Genomic DNA, 19,291 nt, shown 5'->3' with positions numbered 1-19,291 from the left:
CGTGCAATCTGAGCACTTAGGCTGATCCTACCAGTAGTCATATATTTTCTCAAAGACTGAGACATGCATGTTCAGGAAAGAGCGCTTTTACTAGCTCACAGCCAGGTGTGGTTTTAGCCAAGTCCATTTTGGTGACTCTGGATAACTTTGTTTTGATTGCTGGCCTCAAACTGACTATATCTTTCAAAAGTTTTCCCCGTCAAAGGTTAATGGTACATGATAGGCTTACGATGTGAAATACAGGTCACCAAGAATCAGGTTCAATTCTAAAGAGGGATACCAATTTCCCAAATTGTGAACCAAACAAATTACAAAAATAGCCTCTTTGAATAGCACTAATGAAAATTTTAGACTGACCACTGGTTTGTCATAAACCTTTCTCAGTTTGAGCAATCAGAATGCATAACACAATCATGATGTTCTAATAACTGCAGAGCAAATGTCCTAGTTTTAATGATGTTCTTACAGGAATTTTGGCACTTATTATACCTAGGATAGACTGATTGTTGAAGGACATGAATAGCTCCATTCAAAAGCATGTTCAACTGCCTAGAGTTGCATCACAATTTATTTCCCGTAGTATTCTTTTTAAGCTGTCTTATTATATTCAAAGAAAAGTAATTTATCATTTATACATCTGAAACTAAAAAATAATTTTCTTTTGGGTAAGCTTGGTTAAAAAATAAGTTTGTGTTTTATCTTAAGACACTAATGAAAATCTCTTAAATCTATCAGCTTAGTAGTTTTTAACTATGCTGTCGAACCTGATCGTTTTTCCAAAACTATTTGAAGATAATCTGCTAGTTTACCTGCCATATTACTGATAAATCTCCAACACTGCCACCTCCACCTGATATACCTGATGGTGCCACATTTGGTGGAATACCAGGAACCTGGATCATAGCTGAACCAAAGTAGAAAGGCATAAGGATCACTTTAAGAACCATTTATAGTATATATCAATACAGCTCACTGAATGTATGCTTCATATCTATATAAAAAAATATACCTGTTAAAATTTATCAGTTGATCTGTTTCACTTATGAAATAAGCAAATGCAACGAACGAACGAACGAACGAACGAACAAATTCTTTATTGAATAAACCTTTTGGTTTGTTTCATGGGGGTTAGACAATTTCAGAAAAAACATCATCAGCAGTATTCCTAATCAATGCATATTAACATTTCTTTATGTACTTATTTCATTCTTAATTTTAAATACATGATACAAAGATCTTGATATTTGTCTTATAGTTGTTTCCGAGTTATCTGTAAAGACTTGCGTTATTCCATCATTGCCCTGTTTATATGGTATTGTAGATTTTAAGACATCAACTTTTGCTCTATAACTTTCATAGGCATGACAATCGAACAAAACATGCACTTCATCTTCAATCTCATTCTTGCATCGAGGGCAGCTTAACTGGCTGGGAGATACATCATTTTTGTAGCGATATCGGTGTACATTGATAGGGGATATTCCAAATCTAAACTTAATAAATGCTTCTCTAAAACAACGTATTCTCAGTATATTTACATATCTCTCAGGCTGTACGTAGCTCTTAAAACTAGAATACAGCTCAAGTCTTTCACTTGTGCATATATCATTGTGCCATTCTTGCTGGAAACAGTCTATAAGTCTTTGTTTAAAGGTTCTTAAAAACACGTTCTTGTTACCAACACTTTGCTGAAGCCAAAATCCAAAGCCATTGACACAGAGAAGTTCTTTTACAAAGAAAGCCCAAGTACTTTTACCGTTTTCTTGTAGATAATATAACATACTGTATGCTTTTCTGGGGAGTCTAGTGTCATTCATATGAATGAGTCGGAGCCAGTACTTAATGCATCTAACTTTTGTGGTCACCAATATTGGATACCGTCCTAGGTCACCATAGATCATTTTGTTTGGTGTTTGAAGACCCACATTAAGGAAACGTTTGCAGCTGAACATTTGTACCTTTTCAATGGCCTCATATCTTTGGAAACCCCAAACTTCCGACCCGTAGGTAAATATCGGTACAATTTGAGAATCAAACATCTTAAAAAAAAACGTTTCTTGGTATATCTCCAAGTTTCCATAAACATTTTAATAGCTGGCAGGATCTGATTTTGGCCTTAGCTGCAAGGTCATCGACAGCTATGGAAAGGGAGAGCTAAGTTGTGAAACAAAGACCTAGATACTTATACATGTTAACAACCTCCATCCTTTCTTTACCATAATACCAACATTCCTTTGATGCTAGAAATTCTCCTTTTCTGAACACGATGACCTTGGTTTTTCTGAGGTTTACATTCATGCCAAAACGTTCAGCATAATTTTTTTAAATGTCAAGCTGCTTTTGGAGACCAGTAACAGAGTATGATGCAAGTACAACATCATCAGCAAAGAGCAGTAAGAGTATCTGTATTATATCTGGAACCCGTTGGATGCCATGAATACCGTTCTGAGACAAGTCTACAGCTAACTGATTTATGAAGAACGTAAAGAGAATGGGCGACATTATACAACCCTGCCTTACTCCGGTCGGGCAATTAAAATACTCTGTGCATTCGTTATTACATCTTACACAGGCTTTGATATTCTGGTACATACTTTGTAAAATGGTAAGCATCTTGCCTCCAACTTCCAGGTTACATAAAACATGCCATAGTTTGTTTCTATTAACCGTATCGAATGCCTTTCTAAAATCCACGAAACATACATACACCTTACCTGATCTTTTCAGTAAATAGCGTTGTATGATAGAATACAGTATAAAGTCACTAGGTACCTTAGTATATGGTCCTGACAGGCTTTTAACATTTCTGCAAGTATTCCATCAGGACCCGGAGCCTTATTAAGTTTGAGATGATTTATAGCTTTCATCACTTCTTCTGTAGTTATTGAATGATCTAGGTCATCAATCCCTGCTGGGCATATTTCACTTTCCTGGTCCTCATTATCCCACCTACCATCTACTATGTCACCTTGAAAAACATTTTTAAAGTGTTCATACCATGTTCTGTTGTCTATAGTACATTCAGGGTTAGATTGTCTGCAGATTGCTTTTGCTTCTTTCCAAAAAGCTTGTGAATTGTCAGTGTTAGTGGACAGCTTTTCCAACAGATCCTTTTTAAACTGCTTTTGTTTGCTTTGCATTAGGTTTCGATACCTACGCCTCAATAAGTAAATGGAAAGAGAGTGAGTTAATAAAGGCCTTTTCCAGGTGATACATCGGAAATGAAAGAAGACAAAATTGTAAAACAGTGGCTACCTTATATGAAACTTGTTGACTAGAATTTAAACAGCAACTAGACTTTCATACATATATTTTGACATGCATTACCTCATTTGTTTGTTATATTGTTATATACGTTTCCTATATTGCAACAGGTATGTACTGTTTTAGCATGTAAGGTTTTAAGACTGTAATGTGTTAATGGAAAATAAATGTTTAAAAAAAGTAAAAAACGTTTCCAGGTGATAAATACAACAACAAGAAAGTCTATAAAAAAGAACAATATAAATGGGTAAGTAATTTGTTTTAAAAAAAAGTTCTGTGGCCTATGAGGAATCCATTGAAAAAAGGGGCTGTGAATAAAGCTAGAATCTTAAACCTGATAGCAAAGCTTTACCATTGTTAAGAATAAAAAAATGGCTGCCAGTAGAGTGGGCAAAAAGAACACAAATCCAGTTTTGAAAACTACTGGCAAACACTCTGGATGTCAGGAAAAGCAATTACACTGACACTAGGGACAAACTGGGGAGTGGGGGCAGGTGTATCTACCTTAAGTCTATTGAGACTATCTTAAGTCTATCTCCTCCTGCCACACACAGCCGCTAGGCAGACCTACCCACAACCTCTCTAAGCCCCTTCTAATTATAATAGTAAATTATTGTCTCAATATATAATAATATGCTTACAATTTGATTGTCAGTATCTACATTTCATTCAGTGACTTAAGAATGTTTGTTTGAAGAGGAGTGGAAATTTGTATTGGCTAAACAAAAGGTGGGAGAAAATGAGAAGAGGAAATTAGTTCAATAGCTTCTTTATTAAAGACACAAACTGCACATGGAACTGAACCTTCAGGAAAGAATTCATTGGGGAGTATAACTTACTACTACTGGAATTGGAACCATCAATGACAACGGAGAGATACTGGAAGACTTTTGTGAAGAAAACAACCTACTGATTGGAGGCACACTCTTCCCACACAAAGACATCCACAAGGCAACATGGACATCACCAGATGGGATCACAAAGAACCAGATAGACCTGGTCATCATCAACCGAAAATGGAGGAGCTCACTTCAAGATGTTAGAGCCTACAGAGGAGCAGACATTGCCAGTGACCACACTCTTGTGATAGCCACAGTTTCTCTGAAGCTGCGTCGATCACGAGGAAAACAGGCACGTCAGCAGAGAGTGGACTCCGGCAAACTAAAAAATCCAGCCACCGAAAGGGCCTTTGCTATGGAAGTAAAGAACAGGTTCCAGGCACTAGGAGACCAACAAGAGATGACCTTAGATGACTTCAATCGAGTCTTACAGGAATCAGGAGAGAAAATACTGGGCTTCCAACGGAAAAAGAAAGAACAGTGGATCAGAGAAGAGACATGGAAGAAGATAGAAGAGAGAAAGTCAGTCAAACAAAGAATGAACAGCACGAGATCTGAACGCCTGAAGGAACAACTCAGACAAAGATATACAAAACTAAACAAAGAGGTAAAGAAGATGGCAAGAACCGACAAAAGAGACCATATAGAGAAACTGGCAGATGAAGCAGAAAATGCAGCAAGTAAAAATGACCTGAAGACACTGTACAAGATAAACAAACAGCTAAACAACGGGTTTAAGAACAGTGATGTGCCAGTGGAAGACGTGAACGGTAATGTCATCAAGGGAGAGGCAGGAAAACTACAGCGCTGGAGGGAACATTTTGAGTCAGTTCTGAACAGACCAGATCCCCCTCAGCTTGCAGACATCCAGCCAGCAGCTATAGACCTTGACATCTGCACAGACCCACCAAGCCTGGAAGAAGTGACAGCAGCAGTCAAGACAATGAAGAGCGGCAAAGCACCAGGGGCAGATGGAATAACAGCAGAGATGTTGAAAGCAGATATAAATGTGACAGCTCCCAAGCTGACTGAAATCTTCAGGCAAATTTGGGAATCAGGGCAGGTCCCTGTTGCGTGGAAGACAGGGCTCATCTTCAAGTTACCCAAGAAAGGAGATCTTGGAGACTGCAATAATTGGAGGGGCATAACACTTCTTTCCCTCACCAGCAAGGTCTTCAGCAAGATTGTTTTGTCAAGACTGACGGCAACTCTTGAGAAAGACCTCCGACCACAGCAAGCAGGATTTCGCCCTGGGCGATCCTGCTCCGAACACATCTTCATTCTGCGACAGATTCTGGAGCAGAGCAACGAATGGAACACACCGCTGTACATCAATTTCATCGACCTGGAGAAGGCTTTTGACAGCATCCACCGCGAATCCTTATGGAAGATCCTGAGGCATTATGGAGTCCCTGCAAAACTTGTTCAGGTCATTGCAATGCTGTACAGCGATTTCAAATCCCAGGTTGTCTGTGACACGGAGCTCACAGACCCCTTCAACGTCAGTACCGGGGTGAAGCAGGGCTGCATTCTGTCGCCGTTCCTCTTCATCCTGGCCATGGACTGGATCATGAAGACTTCCACCGACAGTGAGAGGAGAGGGATCAGATGGACCATGACTATGACAGCAACAACAGCGCTGGAAGACTTAGACTTTGCTGATGACATTGCCCTGCTGTCACACCGCCACCAAGACATGCAGGAAAAAACAAAGGCCTTCTCAGAAACAGCTGGAAACCTTGGCTTGAAGGTCAGCACAAAGAAAACGAAAAGTATGAGAGTGAACGCCAGAGTCTAAGACAGCATCAAACTAAATGGAGAAGAGATTGAGGAAGTTGACAATTTCTCCTATCTTGGGTCCAAAATGTCAAACACCGGGGATGCGGAGGTGGCGATTCGAGCCCGACTGGCGAAAGCCAGCCAGGCCTTCGCCTCACTCAGGAGCACATGGAAGGCAAAAAACATCAGCCAGAAGATCAAGCTGAGAATCTTCAAGTCAAATGTGATCAGCACCCTCCTTTACGGATCAGAATCTTGGAAGATGACCAAAACCATCAGTAACAAGCTTGACGTCTTCCAAAACAGATGCCTCAGGCGCATACTTAACATCTTTTGGCCAAACACCATCACCAACGAAGAACTCCACCGAAGAACTGAAACCGAGTCCATCACCACGCAGGTTCAACGAAGGCGTTGGCGATGGATTGGACATGTGCTCCGCCAGCAGACAGCAGACCTTTCCAGAGTCGCCCTACGATGGACTCCAGACGGCCGAAGAAAACAAGGCCGCCCAAAGGAAACTTGGAGAAGAACAGTGGAAAGGGAGATGAAGGGAAAGGGCTGGACATGGGGTCACCTAGAGCGGGTTTCAGCCGATCGACATCGGTGGCGGACTCTGGTTGAGGCCTTATGTGCAACCTGATGCACGAAGAGGAATAGATAGATATAACTTATTCATGGAATCTAGACATACATCATTGAGTGCACCAGAATTTGAGCAGCTGCTCATATTCTGTTCTTCTGTATGCTAGGATTATTTTATAGATTACCTCTGTAGTCACAGAGATTATTAAAGATGTACAATTTTTTTGGCTAGGTGGTTCCTTATTTTCTGTCAAAGATTTCTGGCAAAAGCATCAGCGGTCTGGCCTTTTAGGGGGTTGACAATTATGTGCTCTCTAGACACTGAATGGCTACAAACTTAACTAGATAGCCTTCTTCATTTTATTTGTTAGGAATATTATACATAACTGCAAGTCTGCACACATTCTCTTTGTTACATTTGGTTTTTGAGTGAGACAACCCAACCCCCACCCAATCTTTGTTCCTTAGACAGCTTGTGTCTAGGACTGTGGCCATAGATGTGTGTGTATGAGATAGTCTATTTTTCTTGTTGACAACAAGGGCAAGGGTCTGAATAACCATTAAGTAGTATTTTTATACAGATAGATCCAGACCTTTTATACAGTGTTGGATGCTTCTGATGCAATATCCATGCCTGACAACAAATTAATTGCTAAAGCTGTAAGGATTTTTTTTTCTGTCTGCTCTTTCAGAAGCTAATAATAATGCCAGTAGTGTTTATAAGTTTACATGCGTGCTAATATTATAATGAAATTTTAAAATACAAATGACTCGTTAAGAGAAAAAAAAAACTATGTGCGAACAATGTAAAGCTCTGTTTCTTTACATTCCAAACAAAGTACATAAATAATAAATATTGCAAGCTGACTCAAATTTATAAGTGTTCACATCTAGTCCTGATTATTATAGAGATTTGCAGCAGAAATCAAAACTTTCTTGTTTTGTTTTGTTTTCGAGACGCTTACAACATGATTGATGGTGATTTCGACAGCAGAATTGGGTTCACTAAGTTATGGTATTTTAGCTCCTACAATGGTCTAAGAATGTTGTCACGTTTTCTTTTGCACATGGTACTTTGAGAAGAAATCAGCATCTGACTGGCACAACGAGCATTTAATATGTAGTGTTAATGTCTCAGAAAGAAAGTATCCCAGAACTAGCTTTGAGTTACTGTCGACATTTGTTTACATCCAGAAGCCTTGACAGTTGCATTGTGGGATACCCAAAAACTTCCGAAGCGTGTTCATGTGACTTATGATCCACTCAAGGTCGGCGTTAGTGAATTCCAATTGGGTATTTGTAAAGTCTATTTACGCATGCATCCATTTTAGGAAATTTCCGACCCTTTGTCTTGTCTAGAAATGAGCCTGACTCAGCGTGGGAACCTTCTATCAGCATTGACCTAGCTATTATTTGAAAGGCAAATGAAACCTCTATCTGACGATATATGATGTGACCCACTTTCTCAAGCTGCTGAAAATGTTGCTACATCCCAAACATTCTCTATTCTCACTTATTCAACACTCGGCAAAAGCAAATGTGAAATCAGTCACTATCTTTAGTGACAAAATATACCTATTTCTAGATCATAAAAACTACTTGGAGAGTGGATAGGAGATATGTTGAACATTTATAATATGCCATAAAATCTCAAAATGGCTAAAAATTTTAATTTTCGTCAATTGGGGGAGGGGGGGGCGCACTTGGCCTTAACCCTGGTATGATAAGCCAGGTTCATAGTGGTGAATATGTCTGAGAATTATTAGTTTATTATTATATCTTGTTAGGTTAACCTAGCCTTCTTTTGAGCCAATACACAAATGATTTGAAGCTTACACTTATCACACCTCATTATTCTGCATTGTACAATGCTCCTCCCCCAAGTCTTTAATAGCTGCAAGTAGTTGTTGATTTATATATATATCAAAAAGACTGAAATGTTTTCACAAATAATTTGATGGTTATGAAAAAAAGGTTACTTATAATCTGTTTAACTTTCATTGTTGTAAACTTACTCATCATTTATTGTTGATATAAAGAGGGTAATGATATTTAAAAAAATTAAATATATAATTTACTCCAGTATCAAAAAAGGAAATTTAATGGTAAATATGCATGGTTTAGTGCACAAGTCTGAAAACAAAGTTTTCCTTTCTCCAGCATTTATTTGCTGCATATTCACTGCTTTTGTGATAAATCAGCTACATATTGCTGCTATAAATTCAAAATGTAGTTCAAGCCATCAGTCACGCAAAACATGTTAAAATATGAAGGTTTTAAAAACAAAATCTATTTTGTTCTGTTTCATGCAACATAGCATCAGTTATCTTAGACATATATGAAAGATTTAGACATTAACAGATTTAGATATCATAGACTTGTGTAAAATGTTTCTAGATCCATTCAAAGCATTCTGAAATAGCCAAGTCCAACTTTGTAACATTGGAGAGGGGTTCCTATCTGATTGCACCCTTCCCTTCTGGCAAATAAATTGTTTTTGTAACTGATAAATTGTAGGATTGACTGATATATATATATACAATGCCAATCCAGATACACAATACAATAACAGTATGTCAATTAATACTTTTTTCCTATTTTAATCTCTGAAAATTATTGTTTTTATGTAACCATTCTGTGCAAAATCGTAACATGCATTTCATTCTCATGAAATCATGGTCTAAATTTTATGGTCTAAATGCCAGGATACACTTCATATGTTGATGTTTTTAACCATAGATCTAGTACTAACCCATCTTGTTGATATTACCACTTCATACATTAGACCCCAGTGTATATATATATATAAAAAAAAACAACACAGAATGCAAATATGGGCTCACCTGTTGGCAAACTAGGTGCTCCTATGCCAAAAGCATTGATTGCTGAAACACGAAACTCGTGGCCAGCTCCAGGTTTCAGATTATGAAGAAAAATAGTTCGTTTGTCAGGATATTCAATGCTTTGGACATTAGCAATGCTCACTCCTGAAAAAAGTATAAAATTTATGAAGAAGTGGTAAACTTCATGATAAAAATAGAGTTCATATTTTGCAAAAATACAAAAGGTACACTGAATATGCATTTAATCAGCTCATTTCTTCAATTCAAATAGTTAAAGTCTACAAATAGGTGTAGGTAAAGAGTAACTGGGAAATATAAGTACCTACTACTGCTCATGTTTAAAATTGGAGCTGTCAGAACTAAAACTGTTATAATTTCAGTGTTAATACATCAAATTTATGAAAAGAATGCCTCATAGGAAGTATATTGTCTTCTTTCTCTCCTTCCTCCTCCCTTTCTAGGTGTGCAAATCATGGGCAGAAAGCATCTCACCAGAAGTACAAAGTGCATGCATGTGCACTGTAATGTTTTGTAGGAAGAGTGTAGTTATGAATGTTTCCGAGCGTGAGTGTACATTTACATCTAACTACACTCGTGGCACTCTTCTACCCTTTCTCAAACAAAAAGGTCCAGCCACTCACTCAATTTACTGCACTCTTCTCACAAAATGTTACATGCACATGCACACACACAAACGTGATGCCTGAAAAAACACTCACTGTCTGCTTGTGGATGTGTGCGCCACCTCTGATCAAAATTTGTTCGGAACTCGACAGTATATGCAAGAATGCTGCTGCCATGTGAATCTCCATCTGACCAGTATAGCTGCACAACACGATCAGAGGGTGCTACTACCTGATAGTCAAGACCTAAATTGTCTCCCTGAAACACACCTGCTGGCTCTCCTGGTGGACCTGAAAAAAAGTTTGACAGAACTTTGAAATAATGCAGTGTGACACAAAAGACGCTGTCAGAAGACATTAGTTCTATTGCACCTTCCTACCATTTTTGCAGATTAAAGAAATCTGTCAAATATTTGGGGATTTTTCCAGCAATGTAATACTAACAAAAATTTTAAGTATGCTTTGGTAGTATCACATACAATATTTTTCAGAACTTACTTTTTGATTAAATATTATCAGAAAGTTTTATTTGTGCTAAATGAGGTACATTTCCTTTTTTTTTTTTTTTAAGATGTCAAGAAAGATGAGTAGTGGTAGAGAGATGCCACTGCTTTTCTCTTTTCTGGGATTTTTGCTGCTAAGTTTATCCTAAACTTAGTTTGGAAAAACTATTGTTATTTTTTCAACATTTAAGTTTATTATTCTAACAGGCATTATGCACTCATTTGATTTTGTAATTGCTGCATCTAAAATTATCGTGGATTTTATAGGGAAGGGGGTGGATTGGTGTTTAACGCCGAGCCAGCAACTAAGGCTATATCATGGCAAGGCAGCCAGCCCTGTAAACAGATGCCACTTGCAGAGAAAGAACAGCGGATCTGAGATGACAGCTGAACCCAGGACAGCCAATCCTCACTGTATTGGTGACAGGTGCTAACCGTTATGCCACCGGACCGCCTGTGGATTTTATAGAGGAATTTTGCTTTGATGTAGCATTTCACTTATGCCAGGGTTTTGTGAGGTATGTTAAGTTTAAGCAAAGGAAAGAAAATATGTCAAGTGTTATGCCTTGCTAAAGGCAGTAGCGAAAGTGCAATGGACTAAGAAGAATTTAATCTAAGTGTATAGAATATCTTTATTATGGGGAATGTTTGTTTGTTTGTGTTTAATGCCATGCTAGCAACTAGGGCTATATCACAGCAACAAAAGGTAATCTTAGCATAACAAAAGAGTATTTGTAAGAATAGATTTTCTGTCCCTCTTTAGGATGACCCTCTGCACCACTGTGACCCCCTGGGGTGCCAGTTATGATTTGACGTCAAGTTCTGACATCCCGGCAAGGTCAGGGCAATGAATGACCCCTCTTGAAGAGAGATTGGTGAGCAGTTACCTTTATGGGTCGATCAGCAAACTGTTTTCCGTCCCATTGGCGCAGGGCTTCAGACGCTTTCGGATTTGCGCACTCGATGACAAATGTCCAGAGTTCAGACGTTTTACATGAGAAAAGTTTGGAGATATATCTCTAAAACATTTTGCTATTGCGAAAGGTGACAGGGACGAGAGCGGACGAGTTGAATCCGCGCCCTCCATTACAAGAAAATGGGACCAAGCCCCTTCAACTTTCTTTGTCATGTATGCTCCACCTCTTCTTTGCTATCTGAAGATTCCTCTTCTCTGGTGTGTTTACCTAAGTTTGTTTTTTGTTTTTTTGTGTGCCATGTTTAGTTCCTTATGCTCCCTACCCACCAAGGAGTCCAACAAGGGGATGTGACCGAGCGGTACCACTTAGGGCATTTCCTGCAGGGTTACACCATGGATACACAAGGAATATACTCTGGCCTTCCAAGTATGAAGACCAGATTGACCCCGGCCGCAACCTTCTAGCACACACCTTGTGACCCACACCAACCTCCCATCTAGGAGAAGTCCAGGCCAAAGAGGTGTGTTGGTATGATAGGCCGCAACCTATCAGGGACCTCAACCTCCAGGATCCCATCCTCCCATGACATGGGTCGCCCTGCATGGCAAACGCAGGGGGCATAAAGAAGGGCACAGAGAAAAAAATGACAGCCAAAGAAAGGAATGGTAAGAAAACAAAAGACAGGAGAAAGACCTAGGGAGACAGAAAAAAGGAAGGATAAAACTGAAGTATAAGAGGGTGATGTTTGATTAGAAAAAGAATATAGACGAAAGGGCCAGGTAAGGGAGAAAAAGGAAAAGCATCAGAAAAAAGGGGTGGGCCATCTTAGTCACCCAGCCAGACAGATGCTGGGTGTTCACCCCCGGCACAAGAAGCCAGGTCCACGAGAGCGACTATTTATTGAAGGCCCAGGATCAGACTGGCAGTGAGGGAGAAGAACGTTGGTACGGGGAGATGCTGGTGTGCTTAGGATTATGCTCCATGCGTTCCCTAGCTTAGAGTCTTGGGACGGATTCTGGCTATAGGTACATTTCTCCTGCGTTTTCTGCGTGCGGCAGAATCAACGCATCACGACCCGTTGGGTGAGTAATGAGAACTTTTGTTGGGTGAGTAATGAGAACTTTTGTTGGGTGAGTAATGAGAACTTTTCCTGTCGCTGTTTTGCAGGCTAATGGCTAGCTGGCCAGTACGCAGATGTGCGATGTGCGTGAGTGACTCTGGCTGCAAGATCTCCGTATCTCTGTATGTGGGGCGTGGAAAGACTTATGTGCTGAGTTTCTGTCATGGGGGATTTTGATTTGTATTGTGATGACATGTGGTTAGCGAGTAAGATTGCATTAGGGAGTTTGCTTTGTGTATATAGGGTTTTGTGTCTGTCGTAGCAGACGACGCTGTTAGCAAAGTGTTGCAAGAGACACACTGGGGTGGGGGCAGCTTAATGGTTATATGTGCATGGCCGAAGAGCCTGTTACCTATGTACATCGCTTTCTACAGGCTCGGATGGTAGCCGGGGTGACATTAATTGTCGAGGTGTGCACCTACTGCCGTCAGTCATCGAATTGAGGATGGAGTGCTGTCGATCGCCAGAGTGCGGCCAAACCTGTGTGAAATTGTCAGCGGACTGTCGGCCAAGCGCAGGAATTCAAGTTGTCACAAGGACAGACTGTGTGGCCACCAGGCTGCAGGGCAATAGACGGGGGCATGACACAGTCACTGAGCTGTGGTGGAGTCAGCCTATCATTGCATCTGGCAGTGGCCTGGGAGGAGGATAACCTTTGTTGTTGTAGTGAAGACTCGGTGTCGGCGTGCAAAAGTTCGTCTGTGTGATTGTGAACGTGCCTGTGAGAGAGCAAGTCCCGCGGTGCCCGACCGCGTTACGCGACAGGGCCCTTATGATGATACCCTGCTTTCTTCATCAGCCCTTCCATTGTTTGCAGTGCATTTTTTAAAATTATAGGAACATAAAACTTTTCATCAAGTAAAATAATTATGTCATTCAACTCTCAACGTGATTCTTCACAGATGTGCTGACTCAAAAATTATGTTTAGTCACACTCTAAAACTGGATAATGTGTATTTTTGGAAGAAAGTTTTCTGCATCCATTTCAGTTTTGACAATGTTTATTGTGTGCCCATTCATGAAAGGGCACTGAATTTTGTCTATTCATTCATGTTCACTTAACCACAGGTTCTGTACATTACAGGATTCATTGTAAACATAAAAGGATCTATAACTGGATCTAAGATGCTGGCCAGGAGAACTCATGTCACTTTACTTGGGGATGAGCTACCTGTATTAAAAAAATCAATGACAAGATTTTTATCATCAAAGCACTCACCTCGTACTGTTAAGTAGGCAGAAGAGGAGACAGCAGTTGTTCCTGATGTTACCTGACAGGTATATAATCCCTCATGCTTAAACTGAGCCCCAATGATGTAAAGGTTACCTGATGTGGCACCAGATCCCTGCAACAAAGTTGAAAAGAACAGACATGTTGAAGTCACATCTACAGGTTGATTAAAAAAATGCAGATTAAGATGCACTTATCTCAAATCAAATTGAACATCTATGCACAAGTCTCATCTCATTGCATGTAAAATTTGCATGTTTTACCGTCATGAAATACATCATACTGTATAAGAACAATAAACTTAATAGCAGGAAACCATCCATGATTATTTTTTAAGACAAATAAGAGACCTTATGTCCCAAGTGGAAAAAAAAAATGGATGTGATAGGCCGAGAAGAAAGGTTTACAGTCTGATGATACCAGAGACTGTAATTTGCCAGGAGACTGACATGCAGCCTTGGCAGATTGGTTTGCTCGAACATTTGCCTGGGATACCAGCATGGCCAGGAGCCCAAATAAAAACAATGTCCTTGTTTCGCTGAATAAGTGCTGCATGAATTGCGTGAAACTGGACCACAAGAGGATGGTCAAAATCATTGGAAAGGAGAGCTTGGAGTGCAGAAAGAGAGTCTGAAATATCAAAAAGTTGTGCTCCAAAGAATGGTGAACATGCTGCAGCGCTAGCAAGATGGCATGAAGTTTCACCATAAAACTAGAACATCCATCCGCCAGTTGGACTGAAGCAGCCCATTGCGGTTGGCAGGACGGAACTGCTGCCGCAGTGACAGGGCCACCACTTGGGACTTTGGAGCCATCTGTAAATACAGAACAGAATCCAGGATAGCCAGAAAGGAGTTCATGAAAATGTTGGAGATAGATGGGTTTAGTAGTGTACCCTTTTTAAAAGCTGTAAGATCAAGTCAAATCTCTGGAACAGGAAGGGTCCAAGGAGGAGCTGGTAGTAGAGAAAGAGGCTCTACCTGTTGAATATTCACTCCATGAGCTCATAGGTGAGGTGCTACACAGAGTGATAATGGCTTTTGTTCCTTCGTACGAATGGCATACAAGGCCTTTTTTTGGTTGGTTTGTTTTTAACGCCATGCCAGAAACTAAGGCTATATCACGGCGACAAAAGTAATCTTAACTTTAAAAGTTTAGGGAAAAGAACATTCCAAGCAACACAACCATAACATTCTTTAAAAAAAATCAACACAAGAAGTAATCAATATGTAAAAGATTGGGTAAAGCGTTAAATGGAGTGGTGAAGCCCAAAAAGGCTGCCAACAAACCAAAAATCAAAAGAAAAACAATTATCAGGATATCATGATAAAGTCCTATCCTCCTTAAAAATGTAAAGACTGCTGCCAATGGGACGGATCTGAACAAAGCAAACAAAGAGTAAGGGAGAACAAGGAAAAGCATAAGAAAAAGGGGTGGGTCAGCTTAGTCACCTATCCAGAGATAGCAGATAGGCCAGGTCTGCACCCTCTACTAAAAGGAAAAGGGGCCAGACCCCTTCAACACACACTCTCTCTCTCTCTCACTTTATTCTCACTGTCTCAGACAACTTAAACTCTTTGTTTCCCAAGATGTGAAGTTTTTTTTTTTTGTTGTTTTCATATTTTTGGGGTGTTAGCCATAATGAGGATTATTAATCTGTTCCTTTTACTTCTCACCCATCATGGAATCCAACATGGGGATGCGACTGACCAGTTAGATGTTGCAGAAAAACATGTAACTGTTATGTTATTGAAATTTCATTTCTGTCCCCAAAAATATTTTTACCTTTTGCAACACTCACCATGCGGAACTCGATGTCAATACTGAAGTCGATGAGGTGATCACCAAAGTACCAAGCATAGACAACATCAACATTATTTGGTGAAGAGCTGCTGCATGTAAGAGTGGCAGTGCTATTCACTTCCACTGTCACACTTTGAGGTCGCTGAGAAATCACTACAGACTCTAAAAATTAAAAAAAAAAAAAAAAAGCATACATTTTTACAAAATACAGATAAACTACAATTAAGCTCAAATGTTCCCACTTTGAGGGCTCATGAACTAATTCATTAAAAGTGTTAGTACAGTAAAATCTGTTTATAAAGCCCTTACAATGACCCCTTTGTTACAACCAATCATTTTTCACAATTTTTTTTTTCTATCAGTAAAACCTTCTGATTAAAATCCTCCCTCTTAGTATTAGTAAAGACCCAGCAAATTTTCATGGTCATATTTTGCTTTATAAAAGTCATCTCTATTTCAACTAAATAACCCATAGACTGTTAGTCTAAGTTGAGTCGGAAGGATAACTGTAACAAAAATTATGTTTATTCAGCAAAATCCATCCATGAAAATTTGTTGGATCTTCACTAAAAGGGAACAGTAATCAAGAAGGGCTTGTGGTAGAGAACATCTTTACGAGATAAACCGCTGGTGGTTAAGCACTCTTGTTCTAAAAGTTCACAATTTTCATCACAGTATTCACAACATGGTTCCTGTCTAATACATGTCTGCACAGTGCTTCTGGATGTATACAATACAATGAAGAATGGTGACTGAATTCTAGATATGTTTTATAAAAGTCTGCAGAATTCTGGTCAAAATACTTCCATGATTCAAGACACTTCTCAATTGTCCAAATAAAAATCCAACTCTATGCACCCTTTCATAATTCATAAGCAAATCCTTGCCTGTTGTAGTCTCTTAATGACTTCATCAAAAGCAGTTCCTGGTTTATATCGAAGGTATTGCTAATGCCATGGATACAAATAAACAGCTGATCAGTGACATCTGCACCATCATCCACCATGAGAGAATACAAGTCAAATTGCTCACACTTTTAGTGTTCTCAAGATAATGCTCATTAAAAACTGTGATGCTTTCCTAGCAAATTAAGCACATAGTTTTATCCCCAACATTCGTTAAAAAAAAATATATATATAATAATGTTGTTCATTTGTTGAATTTTCAACATTCCCCATCCACCTTTCTCTTTTTCCTGTCACACATTCCACTGCGATGCTATAGCACTAACCTACTGCATGAAAACTGCAATAAAGCAGACACCAAATGACTTGGACTAGCCTGCCAGTGGAAATTCTGGAGCTCAGGACAATCATAACATGAAACACACTAAAACTTCCTTTACACCATAAACAACCTGGTGGTGACTCACCTATTGGCTATTGCAAAAGGTAAGGACGAGAGCAGCCGGGCCGACTCCGCGCCCTCCACCACCAGAAAACAGGGCCAGGCCCCTTCAACATTCTCTCATGCAATCTCTCACTTCATTCTCACTGTCCGAAGATTCAACCTCCAGAATCCCATCCTCCCCCGACAGGGGTCGCCCTGCACTGCAAAAGCGGGGGCCTAAAGAAGGCCACAGAGAGAAAAATGACAGCCAAAGAAAGGCATGGTAAGAAAACAGAAGACAGGAGAAAGACCTGTGTAGACAGAAGAAAGGAAGGATAAAACTGAAGTATAAGAGGGTGATGTTAGAAGAAGAATATAGATGAAAGGGCCAGGTAAGGGAGAAAAAAGAAAAATAGCATAAGAAAAAAAGGGTGAGCCAGGTCAGTCACCCAGCCAGAGAGAGGCTTTGAGCAAGAGACAGGTGAAGGGAAAGATTATGTACAGATAATGACATTCTATCAAATAATAGTGTTATTTATATAGTGTATAAAATGCTCACAAAGGAGCATACTCTCAGCGCTTAAGACAAGTGCGAGACATAGAATACAAAGGAAAAACAACCATGCAGACAAGAAATAAAAAAAAACAGATACAAGGAGGATCAAGGAAAAAATAATTAAGATGGAGAATGTCAAAAATCTGCTTAGATTATAAACTTACCAAATACACGGAGGATACCAGATGACTGTGCTGTGCCTTTGCTGTTGGTAGCTTTGCATGTGTACTTGCCTTGGTCACCCAAATTGACATCAGTAATTAGAAGATTTCCATTTAGAAACAGTTGCAACCTATTGTTAGCACTGCCTCCTTGCTGAAGCTGCAGATCAATATCATTGCGGTACCACTGATATGTTGGTGCTGGTGCTGATTCAGGATTGCAGATGATGGTAACATTACCACCTACAGCTGCTGATAACGAAGCTGCCACAGGGTGTTTTGCAAATGTTGGTGCAAATTCTGTTCACACGCAGAATCAATGTTCAATATCAGACAGCTCCCAAATTAAAAGCAAAAAAACTATTTTATCAGGTTTTCTCTAAGCCACTTGTTTAAAAGGGTCCCCATTCAAACCACATAAAAAAAACCAAGTTTGTTTTCTTGCTGCTTTGGGCTATCAGAAACTACATGTATTAAAACAATGTTACCTCTTCAGCCCTTTTAAGTCTTAATTTCTATCTCAGTATCAATACAATACCAAAAACCTTTAACAGTATAAACTAACATAAGGACAAACGATAATATAAATGGGTTGGTAATATGCTAGAAAGGGTTTGTTTGTGTTTAATGCTGTGCCAGCAACTAGGGCTATATCACAACAACAAAAGTCATTTTAACTTTAAAAGTTGAGGGACAAAACTTCCCAAGTCATATAACCATAACATTCTTTAAAAAGTCAACACAATAAGTAAACAAAATGTAAAAGAGTGGATAAAGCGTAAAAAGGGGTTGTGAAGCCCAAAAAGGCCACCAACAAACCAAAAATCTGAAGAAAATTATCAGGACATAAAATTTCTTAAGTTTGATGATAAAGTCATATCCTCCTTACAAATGTAAAGATTGCTGACAATGGGACGGACCTGATCAAAGAAAACAAAGAATTCTCTGCAAAAAACTGCCAACGGATAGTCTGGAGCTCAGGACAAACAATCAAAATATGTAACACATTAAAATTTCCCTTACACCATGGCCAAACAGGTGGTGTTTTACCTCGTAAGAGGTGTCCCTGCGTGGCAAAGGGGTCTCCTAACTTTAATCTAGCAAGGACCACCTCCTCCCGCCTCACAGGATGGCACGAAGGCAGGTGGTCGGAAAGACGGGGAAGATTGGCGTATAATTTATTTTGGCCTAGACTAGAGTGTCCCAGTGGCGTTGCCTTAAAGACTGAACATAGGCCGAGAAGAAAGGTTTACAGTCTGATGATACCAGAGACTGTAATTTGCCAGGGGACTGACATGCAGCCTTGGCAGATTGGTCTGCTCGAACATTGCCTGGGATACCAGCATGGCCAGGAGCCCAAATAAAAACAATGTCCTTGTTTCGCTGAATGAGTGCTGCATGAATTTTATGATTGGACCACAAAAGGATAGTCAAAATCATTGGAAAGGAGAGCTTGGAGTGCAGAAAGAGAGTCTGAAATAATCAAAAAGTTGTGCTCCGAAGAGCGGTGAACATGTTGCAAGGCTAGCAAGATGGCATGAAGTTACACCATAGTGACCACTTCACCTACCTTGGCAGCAAAGATCGAGGTGCAGATAAAGGTGTAAGAAGCCGAATAAATAAAGCCAGGCTTGCGCTCCACACTCTGGAACCTATCTGGAACTCCAAGGCTTTATCTTTGTACACCAAGATCCGCATCTTTAACACAATTGTAAAGTCATCCTTCTATATGGATCTG

The 19,291-nt window shown here is 39.7% G+C and overlaps 1 protein-coding gene across 2 annotated transcripts in view; it reads right to left on the bottom strand.

Annotated features, from left to right (window-relative positions):
• LOC112571786 (contactin-like) overlaps nucleotides 1-19,291 on the bottom strand; it is a 62,509-nt gene that overhangs the window by 15,186 nt on the left and 28,032 nt on the right. For both annotated transcript variants that reach the window (XM_025251067.1, XM_025251068.1), the window contains exons 13-18: nucleotides 17,557-17,853; nucleotides 15,506-15,669; nucleotides 13,693-13,819; nucleotides 10,030-10,224; nucleotides 9,311-9,454; nucleotides 810-904 (exon numbers count right to left, since the gene is read on the bottom strand). In XM_025251067.1, coding sequence (XP_025106852.1) covers nucleotides 810-904; nucleotides 9,311-9,454; nucleotides 10,030-10,224; nucleotides 13,693-13,819; nucleotides 15,506-15,669; nucleotides 17,557-17,853 — 1,022 coding nt within the window. The remainder of the gene's footprint in view (nucleotides 1-809; nucleotides 905-9,310; nucleotides 9,455-10,029; nucleotides 10,225-13,692; nucleotides 13,820-15,505; nucleotides 15,670-17,556; nucleotides 17,854-19,291) is intronic.

Source organism: Pomacea canaliculata, linkage group LG9, assembly GCF_003073045.1.
Source record: "Pomacea canaliculata isolate SZHN2017 linkage group LG9, ASM307304v1, whole genome shotgun sequence".
Classification (NCBI taxonomy): Eukaryota; Metazoa; Mollusca; class Gastropoda; order Architaenioglossa; family Ampullariidae; genus Pomacea; species Pomacea canaliculata.
Note: the sequence above shows the minus strand (reverse complement) of the source record. Positions and strands in the feature narration are given on the sequence as shown.